The sequence below is a fragment of the Panthera tigris genome, chromosome A1 (assembly GCF_018350195.1).
Source record: "Panthera tigris isolate Pti1 chromosome A1, P.tigris_Pti1_mat1.1, whole genome shotgun sequence".
Taxonomy (NCBI): domain Eukaryota; kingdom Metazoa; phylum Chordata; class Mammalia; order Carnivora; family Felidae; genus Panthera; species Panthera tigris.
In genome coordinates, this window is record NC_056660.1 from 194173628 (window position 1) to 194191926 (window position 18299).

Below are 18299 nucleotides of genomic sequence, written 5' to 3' on the forward strand. Positions count from 1 at the left end.
TATAGAAATGATCAGGTTACACCTGAAGACAGAACTGATGGAACACTGATGGGGTTACGATAATAACTAGCTGTGACCTTAAAGCTTGGCAGGCTAAAAGATGATTATTGGTGCCTTCTTCAAGGCTGCATTATTTCCAGGGGTTTGGTTTCAGATGGAATTGCACCACAAAAGGTTAAGATCTTTGAGTAGAATGTCCAGGTGCCAGGCCTTTGCTTCCTACTTCCAACAAAGGGGCATCGAGCAAAATGCTCCCCCAAAGTGGGTTCTCTCACTTTATGACAGCTTGAATAAAGAAATACTTGGCAGGCCATCTCTGCAAAGTCACCAGCCTCTGCCAACTCAGAGACTGTGTCCCAAAACCAGCAAAGGCCATTGGGGAGTGTGCAGTCTCTGGGAGCAAATTGGCTGCATACCTTGGTCTAGAACTACTTTTCCAAAAGAAGTTTCCCATGGAGACCAGAAATCCTACTTTTCTCTCCAGCCTCATCTTTACACTGCTTTCTCCTTTTTTCTCTGAGCACCAACCACCCTAGTTTTTCCCTAGTTGCTCAAGCATTTACATGGGACTTGTTCTCTCCGGAAATGCCCTCCCAGCGCACTTTGCTTAATGTTAACCAAGCGCTCGCTTTCCAGCTCTCAGCCGAGGCATCTTCCCCGAAACCTGAGTCAAAGTCAAGGTCCTGTATTGAAGTTCTCATGCAACAGTCGAGCATGGCAGCACAGATTGTATCCTACACGGGCCCCTAGGCCACGAGACACTTTTCTCTGAAGTCCTGCCTCAGTATGGACTGAACAAATGGACAAATGGATAAACTAAAGAACCAAGAGGAGCCTTTCCAGTCAGAGAGCCTACCAAGAAGTTTTTCCAGAAACAGATTAGGTCCAATACTATGAGCTGTCAGGCCACACCACAAACCTGCCACACACCAAGGCCCTCCAAGTTTCAGACTGACCCACTTCGAATAGCTGTCTACTCAGCTACAATGTGCTGTGGCAGAGGACTCTGTTTCTTTATCACTGTTTGGTACGTGACTTCAAGCTAGCCTTTTTCTGGGCCCATTTTCTCCATCTGTAAAATGGACCAAATTGGCACAATTGGGGACTGTGGTGAGGATTAAATCAGATTACAAAGCAGCTTTAAGTTTTTGTTCCTGCCACACAAATGCCAGGGAATAATGATAACACACGCACAGGTTTCCATCAGTATGTTTCTTGAACATCAGCAATCTGATTCAATTAACTTCTAGCAGGTTACCATAGGCAGGAGGTAGACGTTTCAAGACAGAAGATGTCCGTGGGAGTTAAGGTATAACCACCCTTTTAACTCTGCATTAGAAGAGAAAACTATCTTAGGTGCAGTAAGCCAGACAGGATTTCTTTCTTTCTTTTTTTTTTTTTTTAAGTTTATTTATATTGAGAAAGAAAGTGAGCCTGAGCAGGGAAGGGGCAGAGAGAGAGAGGGAACAAAATCCCAAGCAGGCTCCATACAATCAGCACAGAGCCCAATGCGGGGCTCAAACCCACAGACTGTGAGATTCTGACCTGGGCCAAAATCAAGAGTCAGACACTTAACCAACTTAGCCACCGAGGCACCCCAATAGGATTTCTTTAAAGACCTCTAGTCTTAGTCCTTACTGCTCATTGGATACTGAGCCCCTGACTATTACACTAATCTAAGCAAGAACTGGCCAAACACAACTATCTTTGGAATTTATTATTTTTCCTTTTTTTCCCACTGGCTAACTGCTTTGCATTTTCCTCTGCTAAAAGAGGGTTAATACATTTGTTGAAGAGACACTTATTTGGGGAGACTATGTCTGAAATATTTGACTAGCTCCAGGCCACTAGACTATGCATGGCACAACCCCAGGGGGCACTATGCGCATAGACTAAAATATAAATGGAGCCCCCTGCAGATATGTAGCATGACAGGCCTGGAGGACCTCCAAAGGCTGCCTCTGCTGTCACCAAATCCTTACCAGTTGTACGCACTAGAGGAAAACAAAACTTTTCTCTTGGGCCGGGGGAAGTGTAAATAAAGCCACAATCAGATTTGATCAGATAACCCTGCTCAGTTCCTTCCTCATTCTCTCACAGCTTGTTAGTGCTAGAAGAGCCTTAGAGGGCATCTTGTCCACTCTTCCCATGCAAATGACAACAGTGAGGAGGGGCAAAGTGATCACTAGGATCACAGAGGCACTGGTGGCAAAAGCAGGGTAGGTGCTGAAGGTCCCATGGCTTTTCTCAAAAATACTGACCACACACAGTATTCATCAATGGTTTCCATCCCGAAGTGGATAAAATAGCCCTGTATTTATTAGATGACAAATAAGAACTAAGACTTACCCAAAGGCAGAGGTCAAAAACCAGTAGCCAGAGATCAAATTCAACATGCAACTGTCCCTAATTTCACTAGCAGTGTCTTAAAAGTCTAGAATAAGGGGCCAGCATTTAAAAATCACACTTCTATCTTCAGTTAAAAAGTCACAGCCTCTGATCCCACTGCAGTCCCATCCCACCTCATACTGGGGCACAGGAACTGCCATTAGGTAGGGAACACATTCTCCACTTTGCCACGGTCCCTTCTGACCGGAGATTTTTTTTCAGCTCTGGTTCATTTCTTCCCTTACATTTCTCCTGCGTGGCCCCTGTGTGTGGTTGAATCAACGTGACCTTGTTCCTAAGGGCTCTGAAATTGACTCAAATGTCAGAAACTACAAGGATGCAGAACTGGGCTCACCATAGAGCAGCACTTCCTCTGGAGTAATCCCCTCTGGATGTGGCTTGTACGTTGGCAATGTACGAGCCTGGGATGCAGAAACCTCCCTTCAGCCAGATGTTTGCAGAGGGGGTTTTCAGCCCCAGATGGTGAGTGAAAAGGAACTAGCTCCATGCCTGAGTTTCTCAGAGCCTGTGATCTTGGCCGGGCTCCTCAACTCCCACCATCCTCCCATGTTACCTCATTTGTTGGGCACAAAGCATCTGGTCCTCAAATTCCCTGGCCGGCCTCATTAGTCAGATTATTAGGAAACCTGCGAGCCCGGCTGGGCAGACACACTCCCAACCTCCCTGGGTTCTAGATCACACCTGCTGGATTTCCCCTGCTCCATCCCCAAGCTTTCATTTCCTGCCATCTGCTGGGGAGAACAGGAATAGCAAGCCTTTCTCCAGTCATTCCCAGGGAATTTCCTTTCTCCGGGCTACAATGTGAAATTGATGATCATCTAACTAGATGGGGCCTCCAGGCCACACCTCCACCCCTTCCACTCCTATGTTTAATTGATGAGGAAGGCAGAGAATAATTTGCCCAAAGCTGTATATAAAATTAATTTGGTGCTTCCCCTGCATAACTAGAGCCCGGTGAGAAAACACTTTCAAGCACCCTATCCTACGGCAAGGGCAGATTTACAACTGATAAGCAATAGAGTTGGGTATCCCTTCCAGGCACTAGGTCCAGTAATTTGGCCAGTTCTCCCAACTCCTTTCCTTGGCCCTGGCACAAACACCCTATAGTCAGCCGCCCTACTCACAGACAAAAATTTATTGAGATCTATTTGCTAGGCACTATACATGTTCTTTCCCCATTTCCACAGTAAGGGTGTTGGACCAGATTCATCCATTTGCCAAAGATTTCTTGAGCATTTTTCATGTCTCAAATCCTCCTAAGTGCTAGGAATAAAATCCCATTTAAAAAACGGTGGGGGAGCACCTGGGTGGCTCAGGCGGTTAAGCATCTGACTTCGGCTCAGGTCATGATCTCACAGTTTGTGGGTCTGAGCCCCGCATCAGGCTCTGTGCTGACAGTTCAGAGCCTGGAGCCTGCTTCGGATTCTGTGTCTCCCTCTCTCTCTTCCCCTCCCCTGCTTGTGCTCTCTCTGTCTCTCAAAATTAAATAAATGTTAAAAAAAATTTTTTTTAAAAAAGGGAAGCTAGGAGTAGTGAAGCTATACTGGTAAACATTTACTTATTCAACAAATATTTGCTGAGTTTTGAGCTTATGTTCAGGAACGCTTCATATGTTCAGTGGTGCAGGTACAATGAACATGAATGACTGCCTTCATGGAGCTTAGAGTCTAATGGGAGGACAGACATTAATCAAGAGCTTTAAAAAAATAGAGAGGGATGGGGCGCCTGGGTGGCTCAGTTGGTTAAGCATGCAACTTCAACTCAGGTCATGAACTCACGGTTTGTGAGTTTGAGCTCTGCGTCAGGTTCTGTGCTGACAACTCAGAGCCTGGAGCCTACTTCAGATCCCGTCTCCCTCCCTCTGCCCCTCCCCTGCTCGCACTCCATCTCTATCAAAAATAAATAAACATTAAAAAAAAATTTTTTTTTAATAGAGAGGGATGTACAGGGAGCTATGGAGCACACAGCAGGGACACCTAGTCTATCCTTGCCCTCAGGGAAGGCTTCTGAGTCAGACATTAGTTCAGTGGAAGAGGAGTCAGGAGCAGAGGTGGGGGTAGGAGTATGTTCCAAGGAAGAGAGAACAACTTGAGCAGAGGCCCAGAGTTAAAAAGAAGGAACATGACCCTTCTGAATATATGTGAACATTTCAGGGTCACTGGTGTACAGAATGCCAGATGGAGGATGGTGCAAGATGAGATGACGCTGGAGAGGCAGGCAGGGCTCGGGTCATCTACAGCCTTGTTTACCATGCAAGGATTTTAATCATCCTGAAGCCAGTGGCAGCCCATTAAAAAGTTCAAGCGAGGGACGCCTGGGTGGCTCAGTCGGTTAAGTAAGCGTCTGACTTTGGCTCAGGTCAAGATCTCATGGTTTGTGAGTTCCAGCCCCACACCAGGCTCTGTGTGGACAGCTCGGAGCCTGAAGCCTGCTTCAGCTTCTGTGTCTTCCTCTCTCTCTGCCCTCCCCGGCTCACACTCTCCCTCTATCAGAAATAAATATTTTTAAAAAACAGCTCGAGCGAAAGATGACCAATCAGGTCTGTGTTATGACAACTCAGGTGGCTTGGGAGGGCCAGACCGGAGGCGGTAGGAAGACCGGGCTGGAAGTCATCGCAACAAGCTTGTCTGGTGGCCCACGCGAGCTTGGCAAGAACTGAGCCGGACAGGGGTTCTTATGCTGTGTTTCCTGCTGTCTGCCAGCCCTGTCCTGCACAGGAACAAACAGAAGATAGACTTTCTTCTCTAAAAGCCCTCACTACCTAGGAGGGCAACGTGAGCTGGTAAAAATTCCCCAGAGCCACACGCTGAATCAACAGCTCCGCTGAGACTCTCAGTGCCACCACAGAGCTCACACGGGAAGATAACGAAGCCAGACATGATGCAAGCGGACAACAGTGTCTCCATGAGTCAGATCAGGAAAAGCTCCCCGTGAGCTGGGAAAGGGAGAAGTTAGAAGAATAAGGGCAGCAGGCATGTTGGTGGTGAGCATAAGGCAGGGAGGGAGAAATGCACAAGGGATGGCTGGCAAAGGGCAACCCAACTGGCAGGTGTGCAAAGCAGAAGGTAAGGGGAGGGGCAAAAGCCTGTAAGGTAAGTTGGAGCCAATTGATGAAGGGCTTTGAACAATAACTTAACCCGGAGGTATGTCTGAGGTCACAACTGCCAGGGATATGGGAACACGGAGGCAGAAAGGAGCTGCAGCTTCCCCGGCTTGTGAAAAGGAAGTAAGGCTCTTGCTGTCTCCTGGACCATTCACCCCCTCCCCCCCAACCCACTCGAGGAAACATCACCTGGGGGATGGGGTGGGTAAAGAGGGCAAGGAGGCAACAGAGGCAAAGCAGGGGATCTCTCCAAATTGTCTCCTCGATTTCTAACCAAACAGCATTCAGAGTATCTGCTCATCTGTAATCTCTGATGGTCAAAAGAACCTTTTGATGTAGCGGGGTGAATCTTCTCCCCCACTTATAGGAAAATATGAAATAAAAAACCCGAGACTCAAATAAAGAAGTGACTTGCCTCAGGTCACACAGCCAGCAAGTGACAAAGCCAAGACTTGAACACAGGTGTCCAGACTCTATGCCACATTCCTATCCCCTGGTTTGTATCTGTTTCGGCAAGCAAGCGGCGCCCCTCTATAAGGCATTACTCCCCAGCCAGCCTGAAAGCCTTCAGAAACCTGGAATGGCAGAGTCCAAGAGGCAGGGAGAACCAGATGGGCGAGGCCAGGCCCCCAGGGGAGTGCCTTGCAGGGAGGGTGCCCAGCCCCTGTCTTATTTTAAGTAGAGCCCCATGCTGAATCTGTTCCAGGAGGATGAGGCCGGAGAAGGCCGCTTCAACTTCTCTGCTTATGGGATGGGCCCAGCCTGTCTGCAGGCCAAGGATGGCATCTCAGTCAAAGGCGCCAATAACAACAATACCACCAACCCCCCTCCCGCACCGTCTAAGTCCCCAGAGGAGATGCGAAAACTCTTCATCCAGAGGGCCAAGAAGATTGACAAAATATCCCGCATTGGCTTCCCCATGGCCTTCCTCATCTTCAACATGTTCTACTGGATCATCTACAAGATTGTCCGCAGGGAGGACGTCCACAACCAGTGACGGGTCTGGGATGGGGCGGGAGTGGGGGAGGCTGGGAGAGGGCAGAATGGAAATAGCACAGGAATCTGAGAGCCTAAGGAAGAGAAGGGGAAGAGAGGGAGGGGGCACACATACACAACTCCCTCTTTCTCTGAAAAATGTGCAATAGCAAAATGCAGTGATGCATGAATCTTAGAATGTGGCACTATCTATTTAACCTCGGGTGGGCTGGTGGGGGGGGGGGAGGGGAGGGAGGGGCTTTTCTAATACAGGAGCGGAGGGGTCGGGAGGAAGGGGAGGGCTGGGTGGGGGTTAGGGAGTGAGGAAAAACAGCTTTCAAAAACTTGAGTCCATGGGCTGTGCAGTTTTCCTATTTGGAAGGAGAGTGCAGTCTGCCTCAGAGCAGAAGGAAAGCCATGTAATATATGATATATATTCATGCTTAATATTAATGCAAAATCACAAGAACAAAGGATTTGTTTCTTAACCTATCAGCCTAGTAACTGCTTAAGTTTTTCAAGTCACAGAAGTGATGGACAATTTTTCCCAGAGTGGAAACAGTCACAAATAAGCTTTTGCTCTGGTGTGTGTCCTATACCATGGCCTTCCAAATGCCATGCCTGTTTTCACACTGGCCTGGGTGGACACATGCCAAAAAGGCAGTCCACCTCTGCTTCAAGAGGGTTGTGCAGCCTGGGCATGGGCAGTGAAAATGGGGCAAAGTGGAGAGAAGGGAGGGAATGACTAAGGAGATGGGGCATTTTCAGAGGCCCAAGGATTGATAACCAAGAGAACTGCACCTCAATCCTCACGTCTCAAGGCTAAGGACCACACCCGCCCCTCTCTGAGCCCCCTCGCTTCTGTGCTTCAAAGCCCACCCCACTTACCCTCCACTGCCACCCAGAAATGGCTGCCATGGTTTCTCATTATATTGCCAATATGCAATCTTTTTTATGGTGACAAAAAAAAAGTAATAATCTCAAGAAATAATATGCAGATAGACTGAGTATAAACCGATGCACTTTTTTCAAATGTCTATTTTTTTGGAGAGTCTCTTTGGAATTGCAAGTGGGTATGTATTTGGGAAGGTGGGGTCAGTGGGATGAAATGGACTTCTTACAGAGTGGTTCTACAGAGTGAAGTTTTAAGAGGTGAAAGGGTAGTAATGAGGCTGCCGCAGCTGAGATATATACGGGTGGAAAGAGATGGTATGTTTAGAAAGTCTGTTCATTATATTTTGACATTTCCTATGCCACAACGAATGTGGGAAGCATGGGGAGATGACCCCATTATATTTTTATAAGTCTTTTGTTTGTTTTCCTTTTTGGTGCTTTGCTTAGCTTTAACATTTAGGCAAGTTAGACAAATATTTCTTTCCCTCTAACTCTGATGTGCCAGAACTATCCCAGGTTGGCTAGGGCACTCCAGGAAAAAAAAAAAAAAAAAAAAGGAGAGGGATTAGGAAATGAATCGTGAAGGGTGGGGGACCCTGCTGAAGGACACAGAGGCTCACAGTTGGGAAGTCTGCAATGTGGACCATGGGATTAAAGACGGGAGTTGCCTCTGTCCTCTCTGCCAACAACGCCACGCCTGTAATGATGGCACGACTCTCTGGGGCATGCTTCCCGCTGTGGCCTGTGACCACTGTCCTGGGGTACATTTCTTCCTTTGCACTTCAGTGTCTTGGCTTTGAATCAAAGTAGCGGTAGATGGTGGGACACAGTGGCCAATCGGTTTGCCCTGAGGCTTGGGGTTTTACCTGTGTCTTTCAAGTATCCCCAGCGTGGGGCAGGAGAGAGGGGAGATGTTGGGAGCCTAACTCTTCCCTAAAGCCCCTTCTTCCGGAGAAACTTCTCCCATTTCCTGTGGCACAATTGCTAATACCTCTAGAAGCCCTCCCCCCCCCCCACCCCAGAAAAGCAAGTCAAGACAATGATCTAAGGTGTTTAGGTAAAGAAAATGCACTAAGCAGCCAAAAAAGGATCTGGCTTTGAGGCTTGAATGATTAAACTGTTTACATCCAGGTTCAAGGTTTGTAAGTCATTGCCTTCCTTTCTCTTGGCCTGTGTAGACCAGGAAGTTAAATTGTATTCTAGCCTTGGATGATGTGGGATGGAACCCGGCTCCTGAGGGATGGGAGCCATTTGGGTAGGAATCTCTCTTCTAAAACTATCCTGTTATCCTTTTCCCAACCACAAACTGTCTAAAGGAGGAAAAGGGAACCAGAGGGATTTGAACAAGTACAACCAGTTCAAGACTGGAATATCAGTGTTTGAACTGCTATCGGCACTATGTTCACTTTATTTAAGGGAGGGAATCCTCAGCCCTGCAGTGATGCGTGAGTCGCTGGAGAGGCTATTTGCCCCTTTTACTAGCATTTTACTCACTTTATTTAAGGGGAAAATCATTTTTTTCATAAAAAAAATTTAAGAAGCCCTTTTCCCTAGTTCGCTCATGACGGAACTAAATTCAGAACGTCTTAAAGTCTAGGTGATCGGGCAGCGAAGGCATCAGGCCTCTATCAGGGACTAAAGACAGTATCAATTGTTCCAAGGCATTCTGCCTCTGCTTGAATGGCAATATCTACAGATTTCAAACTGGGCTCCTTGTATGAGGTGTCTGGAATCTCTCCGAAACAAAGACATCACTGGGCTGTTTGCCCAACCTCTGCTGGGTCTTTGAACTTCTGCCACCATATTCAACCAGTGGCCCCACTGGGAATGGCCAGGTCTAGTTGACAAGATCTAGCAAACAATAGAATCATCCTTTTGAGACACAGAGGGGGAATGTCGCTGAAATCTTCTCTCCGACTGTTCCAAAGTTGGTATCCCTCATAGAGAATAAATGTGGGTGAATGCATTACAGAAGTGAAAGGAAGAACCTGAATTTTAGTCCTAGCACTAATATGTTGGGGAAACTTGGATAAATGCTTTAGCTTTAGTTCCTCTACAAACACAGTGGGGAAAGGGGTATAAACCTCTAACCTCTTCTAGCTCTAACTGTTCTGTGTGCTTGAACCGATCTATGGGAGGTTTACACAACGAAAGGCTTAATGCCGCTTTTGTTTCCGAACCCTCTCAATAGATCTAGATAGATGCACACATACATGGATCCACACAATCCTCATGGCCTTTCTTCTTTGGGAAATTTGTGGAATCGTTTTTCCTTTCGCTCCACTTTATCAAAGATGAGCAGTGGCGGGAAAAGAACATCCATCATTGTAAAGTCAAAAATACCGTCATGAATTAGAATGGAGCATGCTCAAAGAGAAGGCATTGTCATTAATGTATAATGTAGTGAGGATTTAGCAATAAACTACATGGATTTTATCATTTAAAAAAAATCAAACTAGATAATTCAGGCCAAAAATGTTTTGTAGGTGGCTCCAAGAAATAGGACAATACTTTCTCAATTTCCTCTTCAGTCTGTACACAGAGGATATCATACCTTGGGACTACATACACCAAATGCTATGGTAGGGGGAAAACTGACTAAGGTATAATGGGTGGCTTACTGGTCTTCCAACCTCTACATGGTTAGACCAGTATTTACGCATGGAGGTAGAACTAGACAGGGCATAGAGCGGATGGTGATTTCCCGCACCTCCAAAACTGCAGCTATTCCTAGGAATCCAATTTGAGAAATATCAATTAAGCAGACAGATAATGCCAATAACTTCTCACCTTAGTCTACAACTTACCTTGATTAGTTTCAAGAGCAGCCAAAAGAAATGGCTCATCTCTGCCAACCTCTGGTCTTTTCAAACTTTCAAGAGTCCGTGCTGGGCTAAGGCTATAGAGAGTAACCCAAGGACAGGAGTGAATATAAAGATGTGGTAGGGTGTGTGTGTGTGTGTGTGTGTGTGTGAGAGAGAGAGAGAGAGGGGGAGAGAGAGAGGGAGAGGGAGAGGGAGAGGGAGATAGAGAGAGAGAGAGAGAGAGAGAGAGAGAGAGAGAGAGATAAAAGACAGTCATTTAATCCAGATTATTTCTTCTTCTAAACTGTCAATAAATAAGAAATGTATCCCTCTAAGAAGCCTATCAATATTTTTCATAGACTATGTTTTCATACTAGGGAGAAAACAAATGAATATGACAGGAGTTGGTTACTTTCCTTCAAAGTACACATTTTTAGGGCATCATTAAAAAGAGATTTTGTTTTGTGAGCCTCCATGATATTAGATTGCAGAGCAGATTAGGGTCCCAGCTAAGCTGTTACCATCACTGATAAATCAGTCTTTTGTGAAAATTACATTCCTTAGTTAATTGCAACACACTGAAATTGAAGGGAGCCATCCTTCTGTCTGCGGCAACTGCCTCCTCAGTAGAAGAAGCTCGTAGGCAAAGGGCTTGGTGGTGGTACTATTTGTGTCAGCTGGAGGACTGGGGTCGAGAGCTGAGGTCTATTTGTCCCCATTCTGGCTGGAATCCCGGCCCGGGGACAATGAATACCACTCTGGAAGCTATCGGGTTTATTCAAAAACAAGCACCTTCTGCACATTCTGCCTGCCCTCTGCCCCAACTCTGAAGAGGTGGGCAAGATGGGGTTTTCTCTACAGGCTAGGTTTCCCAGATTGACTAGAAAGCTTGCATTGAGGGGCTGGTAAGATCTGCTGAGGAAGGCTGAATGGCCCTCTACCCTCCAAGATAAAGCATCCTTAATTCAGGAACCGATGACACCAAAACAAGCTTACTATAAACAAGCAAGTAGAAACCATGTTCTTAAAATATAATTTATCTTTTTTTTCCTCCACTAAGCCCTTTCTCTGAGAAACCAGCTTCAGAAATTTGAATTGAGAACCCTTCTGTTTTCCTGTAGCTCTACAAAGCCAGAAATAGGAGCTCACGCTGACCAAAGGAAGGATTAAAAGAAACGTGCCTTGTTTTGTTTGAGCTGGCTTGCCCAACGACTTGTATCTGTGTAAGGAACAGTACACGTTGGAAAGGCTTTGGTTTCACAGTATCCTGAAATCCCAATGAATAAGGAATATCGTTAGATAGGTTGAAATTCAAATAAAGAACTTGGAAAAATCCTGAAATGCTGCTGTCCCCACCTAAGTAATCTAGAGTCTTGGGGGCCCAGACTAGATGATGCCACTACCAAATTATTATCCCGTTGCTTCCTTTGGGATTTCTCAAGCTGTAAAGACAGCAATGGCAGAAGACAGGTTTGTTCATACGTGGGTGCTATTACATGCTGTTCTGATGGAGCTGTGTGGTTATTTAAAGCAATAATTAAGGTGCTTTATCATTCTTTAGAAAAGCAAAATGAGTTCCGAAGTAGATATTATTGCCCAATAATTTCTAGGACCATTAAGGCTTCTTCAGTTAGCATCCAGACCATTACTTCTCCCTCTCGCACTCTCTCTCTGCCTCCTCCCACAGCCTCCCTGTCAGCATCTCCTCTGCTTCATCATCTGTGCCTCTCATTTGGTGAAACCAAACTCTTCTAGAAGATGCTGGTTTATTTCTGAGGGGGTGGGGGTGGGGAGGACTAGAATGGACGTAGCAGCTCCTGTCTCATTTGTTTTAAGGCTGCGATTTCTATTCTTCCTCTTCCCTGTGCGTTTTGAAATTTCACTGCTCTGGAAAATTTCCATTGGAACATTGGGTCGAGAAGTCAGAGTCTAGAGAATGGCGAGCCAAAAATATACCCAGTGATGAAAATTATGTTCTACATAAGGCCATTAACCGGCTACAGAGCAGCACCAGGTAACTAATGTGGGGAGGAAAGACATTTGCTGGATGCACATGGATGCAAACACAGTGGGTCTCCCATTCCCACACTTCCCCTGCTCCACGCTTCCCTGCGTTGCCTTGTGTCTGGCTTGCCTTTCTTCAGATTCCACTGTTTTCTTAAGCAACTTCAGAAACCCTGTACCCTCTTTAAACACACCTGCCTTCTGAGGTGGACAGAGGCCGGTAGGAAGTGGGTCCTTGTTCTGGCATCACCTCAGGCTCACCATGGAAACTGCAGGTAAGCTACTTCATCTTTCTAGGCCTGCTCACTAACCTGTAAAAAGAGGGAGTTGAAGGAGATTGCTCAAAGGCAAACCCTGGATACTTTCATGGGTTAAAGAAAAGAAGAAAGGGTATACCATGTGTTAGAGAAGATTTCATTATTCCCCCCTTTTCGGTCAGGCTTGGAATCCCATCCCAGGCCTTTTGGTGGACAGGTGGGGAGAGGTTAAGAGGAGAGTCTTGGCCCTCAAGGAGGTTGCAATCTTAGTTTTTTGGTGGCTCGTTGTGGTGGTTGTTGTTGTTTGCCACGAAAGTGAAGGTATTTCACGGCACTGATGGACTTGCCTCTAAGACTGGCTTCTCACCGGAGAATCCCATCAAATGCCAGGACAACATTCTACTCTGGTATTTTAGCATGTGTGTCCTATGAAGACTGTAACCCATTTCCCATGGCAGGTGAGCTCTGTCCGCCAGAGCCTCTGGAAGAATCAAAGAGAAACACAATCAGAGCAGAACTCGTGAAATACCCCAAGGGAAATACTGCAATGACTCCAAGTCCCCTCTCAGCCTGTTCCCTGCACACACAATTTAATCATAACAAGAAACTTCCAGCAAGATTTAAGAATATTTTCCCATTTGTACATTATGTTAGCCGCAGTTACAGGCAGAAAAAAGTGGGATTGTTCCAGGCCACTAGAGACATTCATCTAAATTCATACCATTAGCTAGGCTACCCTAACAAAAAAGAAAAAATATTACAGCAGGTGTGGCTGAAGTTGGGCAAGCTCACTGCACATCCCCCCGCGCCCCACCCCCGCCGCCAAACAAAACCTCACCCTGGCAATGATGTTTCTGAAATTGCTTCCACACTCCCATAGCTCCAACAAACACTGCTTATAATCAGAAAACACTGCTCCTATCTTTCCCAGCAAGGACATATTTATGCTTTCTATCAGTGGAATTGCTTCAAAACATTAATAGGTTGACATTATAACAAATGATCTCTATTCTGTCTTCATCTGGCCCTGGAATTAATGGGAATATTGCAGACTGAAACGTTTTCCTTGTTCCCAAGGTTAAGAGTTAACAGGCTTTTTAAAAAAGATAATTTTAGATTTCACATAATAAAATAGAAACCATATGGTAACCCATTCACTTCCTAAACTTGGCCCCCATCACCATAAAGCCACTTCTTTGCCCCTGAAAGACTAATAAGGGATTTTAAAAGACCTCTAAAATGGAAGTGTGATAGCACAAATACAGGGAAATGGTAATTGTATAGTCTAGGTGGTTAATATATAGTCCCTATAAAATTCTTACATGTTTTCCCCTCCGACCCTCAGTTTTCCTATCTGTACAACAGGAGTACTGAATTTCCCACTCTTCATCTTACCCTCAGTTTTCCTCTCTATACCCATTTGTGGTTTTCTGGTGCAGGGGAAAGGGTACTCGCTTCCAAGAAGGCTGAGACGCAACTACCACAGGCACCTGATCTTGAGCAAGACCATTATCTCTCTGCCCCTCAGCTCCTTTATGTATTTGGAGACAATAATGCCCCCCTCACACGTCCATCTTCTAGATAAAATGAGATAGTACACATTATTAACTCCACCCCCACTGTAAACAATGTAAAGCACTGTCACTATCTCCGTCTCTCCCAAATTCCTATTTCTTCCTCTTTTTGCCAGAAGAGGGCAGCCAAGAGCTTCCTTTTAGAATTGAAGCTGGCTCCCAAAAGGCCAAATCCACCTGCCCTAACAGAGCAGCCTATGACCCTTCTGGACTGGCCCCTCTGTGCTTCCTCTAGCTTATACACCCACTGAAGGGACCTACACTCTAGTGCTGATCTCACTTATCAAGAATCTGCATCCCTTTTGCCCAAGTATCATTTGAATATTACCTAAATAGAAAGCACACCATAGCTCTGCAAATAGCTGTCACTCATGTAAACTAGTAAGATTGTGAATGAACCCTACAAATCCCAATACTGCTACTGAGCACCTACTCTAGGTCAGTCTCTTTAAATTACATGATCTAGTTTCAACAATGGCCCTGATCTTCTCAATTTGTACATGAGGAAACCGAGGCTTGGAAAGTTTACCATATTAGCCCAAGTCAAAGTCTTGCCAAAGTTTGGACCTGATTCTATAGACAACAGGAAGCTAAGTTTTGGAAACAGGCATGATGTGTTTACCTCTTCCACTTACCTGTTTTTGACCTTCAAGAAATTATTTGGCCTTATTGATGACCTTAGTCCCCACCCCCCTCCCCATAAAACACTCTATCTTCCCAAATTATTGAATATAAAATCAAGCCATTGATGTGGTAACTTACTTTGTCATTAAAAAAAAAAAGTATACAGGTGTTTATTAGTTCATTTTAACTTAAATGAATCTTATAACTGCTGCTAAAAAAGTATGGACCCTTTTACTTTGGTAACATTCTACTACACAAAAATTTAAGCTCCTGTAATGTGTTGAATGCCAAGGAATACTACCTTTACTAGGCTAGAAATCAAACATCTTGATTAAGAACCAAGCAGACAATCCTTGGCCACCTTCTTTTCAGAACTTGGGTAGAAACAATATAAATCTATCAGCCCACCTTAAGAGGTTGAGAGTCTACTAATCAATCCAGTTTGGGGCATATGAGGGATTTAGACTTGATATGGTACCATTTTCTGGGTATAGCATTGTGGAATAGAATAAAATGAGTAAGCAACAAGGCAGGGTGGGAATATATGACATTTGGAAGAGAGTGAAAACACCCTCGTTTGTAGTCCTGCATGAGAGACCACTTGTGTGCTGGAATGGCCTGGATTTGGCCAGCATCAAGAGTTAAGGACTAGACTTATTCTGGAAGTCTTTCCTAAGTCTAGAATCCCTCTAAAATATTCACTCAACTAAGAGCCTACTACAAACATTGCCAAGGCATAGGAACGAAAGGTAAACACCATCCCTAACTACAGAACTTACAATTCAGAGCAGTGAGATGTGATATGGATATGAATACATAATTTTCAAAGGATGATATGGTGACGGAGGAGGCAGAGACAGAATTCAGAGAAATGGTACCTCACAGGGACAATCCAAGGTCTCCTGGAGAACAGAACATTTGAGCTCAGACTCTAAAGCAAAAGAATATTTTCCACAGCAGTTTACTATCTGGATTTATGTAATTGTGGTCTCATCCACCTTTCAAAGGGTTAACACAGGTAACCATTTCCTCCAGGCAGGTATTCAGGTAAAGTGGGAGCATCTCTCCATATGAGATACCATTGCAACAAATGTATTAAAAATGGCAGGCTGACCAACGTCCCAGTAAAGGAGGGCCTCCTAATGATCCTTTACCCCCATCCAGGCTCTGGAAATAAAGTGTGACAATGGAATTACAGGGAAATGTATGAACATACCCTGCCCCCCACCCCCTACCCTCCCCCCCCACACACACACACACAAAAAGTACTCTTAGAGAAGCTGCAGCTTGTCTCCAAGTCCTTTTGTTCCTGACTTAAGAATCCCCTGGGTGATGTGTAGGAATTAGCCAGACCAGTTCATGGGACAAGGCCTCTGCTTACTACATTTCCTAGGTTGCACTTGCATCATCCACATCTCTTCAGTTGCATCCAGAAGCTTGGGCTTTGGCATAACAGAACCATGAGCTATAGGGCAGTGATGCCAGGAATGTCTTAGTGCTCTGTGGACTAGGACAGCTCCCTCTGTGCAGCTCCGAATGCTGGTGAGGATAGGAACATTTTGAATGGACCCTAGTGACATCAAGTCAGATTCAGCGGGTGTCCACGTCAACTGCAACAGACTTGCCTTTAGATGATTTTTTGCAATGTCCCAGCCTGGAGGAAGCAGTTCAGCCTTTCAAAGTTTGAGTTACACATGGAAGGTCAGGGAACGGGTCTCAAAAATTGTCAGTCAGGACTAGAAAATGTACGCTCTTTCACTTTTCTATCAGCTTTGTTTTTAACCTCCCTTGCATTTGCCTGTCATCCATCCACCTGTTTATTAAATCTATTATGGCAAGGGCAGTGTACCTTGAAAGCAGGGCATCAGAAGGAAATACGGCCCCTTTTCTTACAATATAGGAGGGGATGCTACAAGTGCCAAAATAATCACTGATGTGGAATGCAGAAAATATGTTAACGGAGAAAGGAGGGCGCCGCAGAGCAGGCAGAGAATAAACCATAACATGTTTCCAGGCTTACAGGCCATTTGAACAGTGGTACCTTAGAGATGAGGCTTTGACGGATGGGGAGAGTCTTCCAGCAAAAGGAACAACATGAGTAAAAATATGGAGGTAAAAACCAAGGGGCATATACAAGGTATAGCGATTATCTGTTTGGCTGAAGTGTAATGAATGGAGACATGTTTGGAAAGATGATTTGGAGTATATCGTAACCACCTTAAATATAGAATAAGGGATCAGGACTCTTGAGTATGGCAATTCTCAAAGACCAATCAATAAGGTATTCATTCCTTCATGGGCAGAACAGCTGGTTCTGTCTCCTTTCCATTAGCTGACATTTCCAGCCTAAGTCAGATTTTCCTGTACTTATTTCGGGAGAACTTACCTTTTCCTCCATCTCAGAAGCAGTTATTGTACCCACTAGAAATTCACATCTTCAAGGGCATCAATTCAACCCAACAAGTATTAAGCATTTAGTTGTGCTGGGTAGGCACTAGAAGGGGGATAACAAAGGTATAGTAAAGTCATGGTTCTACAGTGAGCTCACTATTCTACAGTGATTCTGAAAAAGTTACTTAATCCAGTGCAGGTACTTCTAAAGGAGTGCTTGTGGTCCAAATATCATAACCTTTATGTTGGTCTGAAATATTAAACAGAGCTGACCTAGAAGGAAAATATAGTCTAGCGTATCCTTTTTATTCTCAGCTGCACCTGAAATGACTTCTAACCTGGAGAGCACTTCTCTATTCAAACCATGAGATCATGTCCATAAAGAAAAAAGGGTATAGAGGTGGGGAAAGCCAAATATGAACAGAAAGAAAAAAAAAAAAAAAGTAACTGGTTTTTAATCAAGTCATTGCTACTGAAGTATGTAAAAAGAATAGTTTGTGGGATTTTTTTTTTTTTCAGAACAATTTTTCTTAGGCAAATTCATTAGAAAAAATATTGCGGGCAAATAGATTAGTATAACCTACCCTAGTAAATCAAAGACTACCCTCTAAGTCTTCAAAAGTATTACTATCAAGTAAGTAGTTTGCTAAACTCAATTTTTTCCACATTAGGTGTATTTCTACCTCATTTAAAAGTGTACCATGCTCAACATGCCTGAATGCTATGTAAAAAGCTGAAACATTGATGTTCCCACAATTAATCTCAGAACATTTAAAATTCATATTATTTCATACTTTCACGGTTCAACCTTCCAATACTTAATCCATTATTTTCAGCACTAATGGTAAAGTGAGATGAGTGAATTAAACCCCAATGGGTGCATCTTGCTTAATTAGTCTATTGAATGCAGATAAAATGCCTACCTGAAGGAAAAAAAAAAAGCTAAACAGCCAAGTTCTACTTTCAAGACAAATACACCAGGTACCTCAGCAGCCTCCAAGTAAGTTTTAAAAACTGGACACGATACAGGTCTTCAACTGCTGTAATTAGACCTGAAATGCACAAAATGAACCACAAAGTGACCAAGACAAGACGCTTAATACTTTTCAGCCCTCTAGGTAAGAGTGACAAAGGATGTCCATGTCTCAGTGTGTAGGTCGGCATCATAACTGACCAGTTGGCTAAAATCACTTTGTCTAGAACTGATGCAAAGTATCAGTTGGAAATTGCTAGCATTTTCAGTCAGGAGCGGTTGAGGCATGAC

The 18299-nt window shown here is 44.6% G+C and overlaps 1 protein-coding gene across 2 annotated transcripts in view; it reads left to right on the top strand.

Moving 5' to 3' along the window:
• Positions 1-6615, top strand: part of GLRA1 (glycine receptor alpha 1) — an 82854-nt gene extending 76239 nt beyond the window's left edge. Inside the window, exon 9 of one of the 2 annotated variants that reach the window (XM_007093428.2) lies at positions 6195-6615. In XM_007093428.2, coding sequence (XP_007093490.1) covers positions 6195-6509 — 315 coding nt within the window. In that variant the 3' untranslated portion in view covers positions 6510-6615. The remainder of the gene's footprint in view (positions 1-6194) is intronic. The other variant, XM_007093429.2, reaches the window with a different exon arrangement.
• Positions 6616-18299: the final 11684 nt, after the last annotated feature.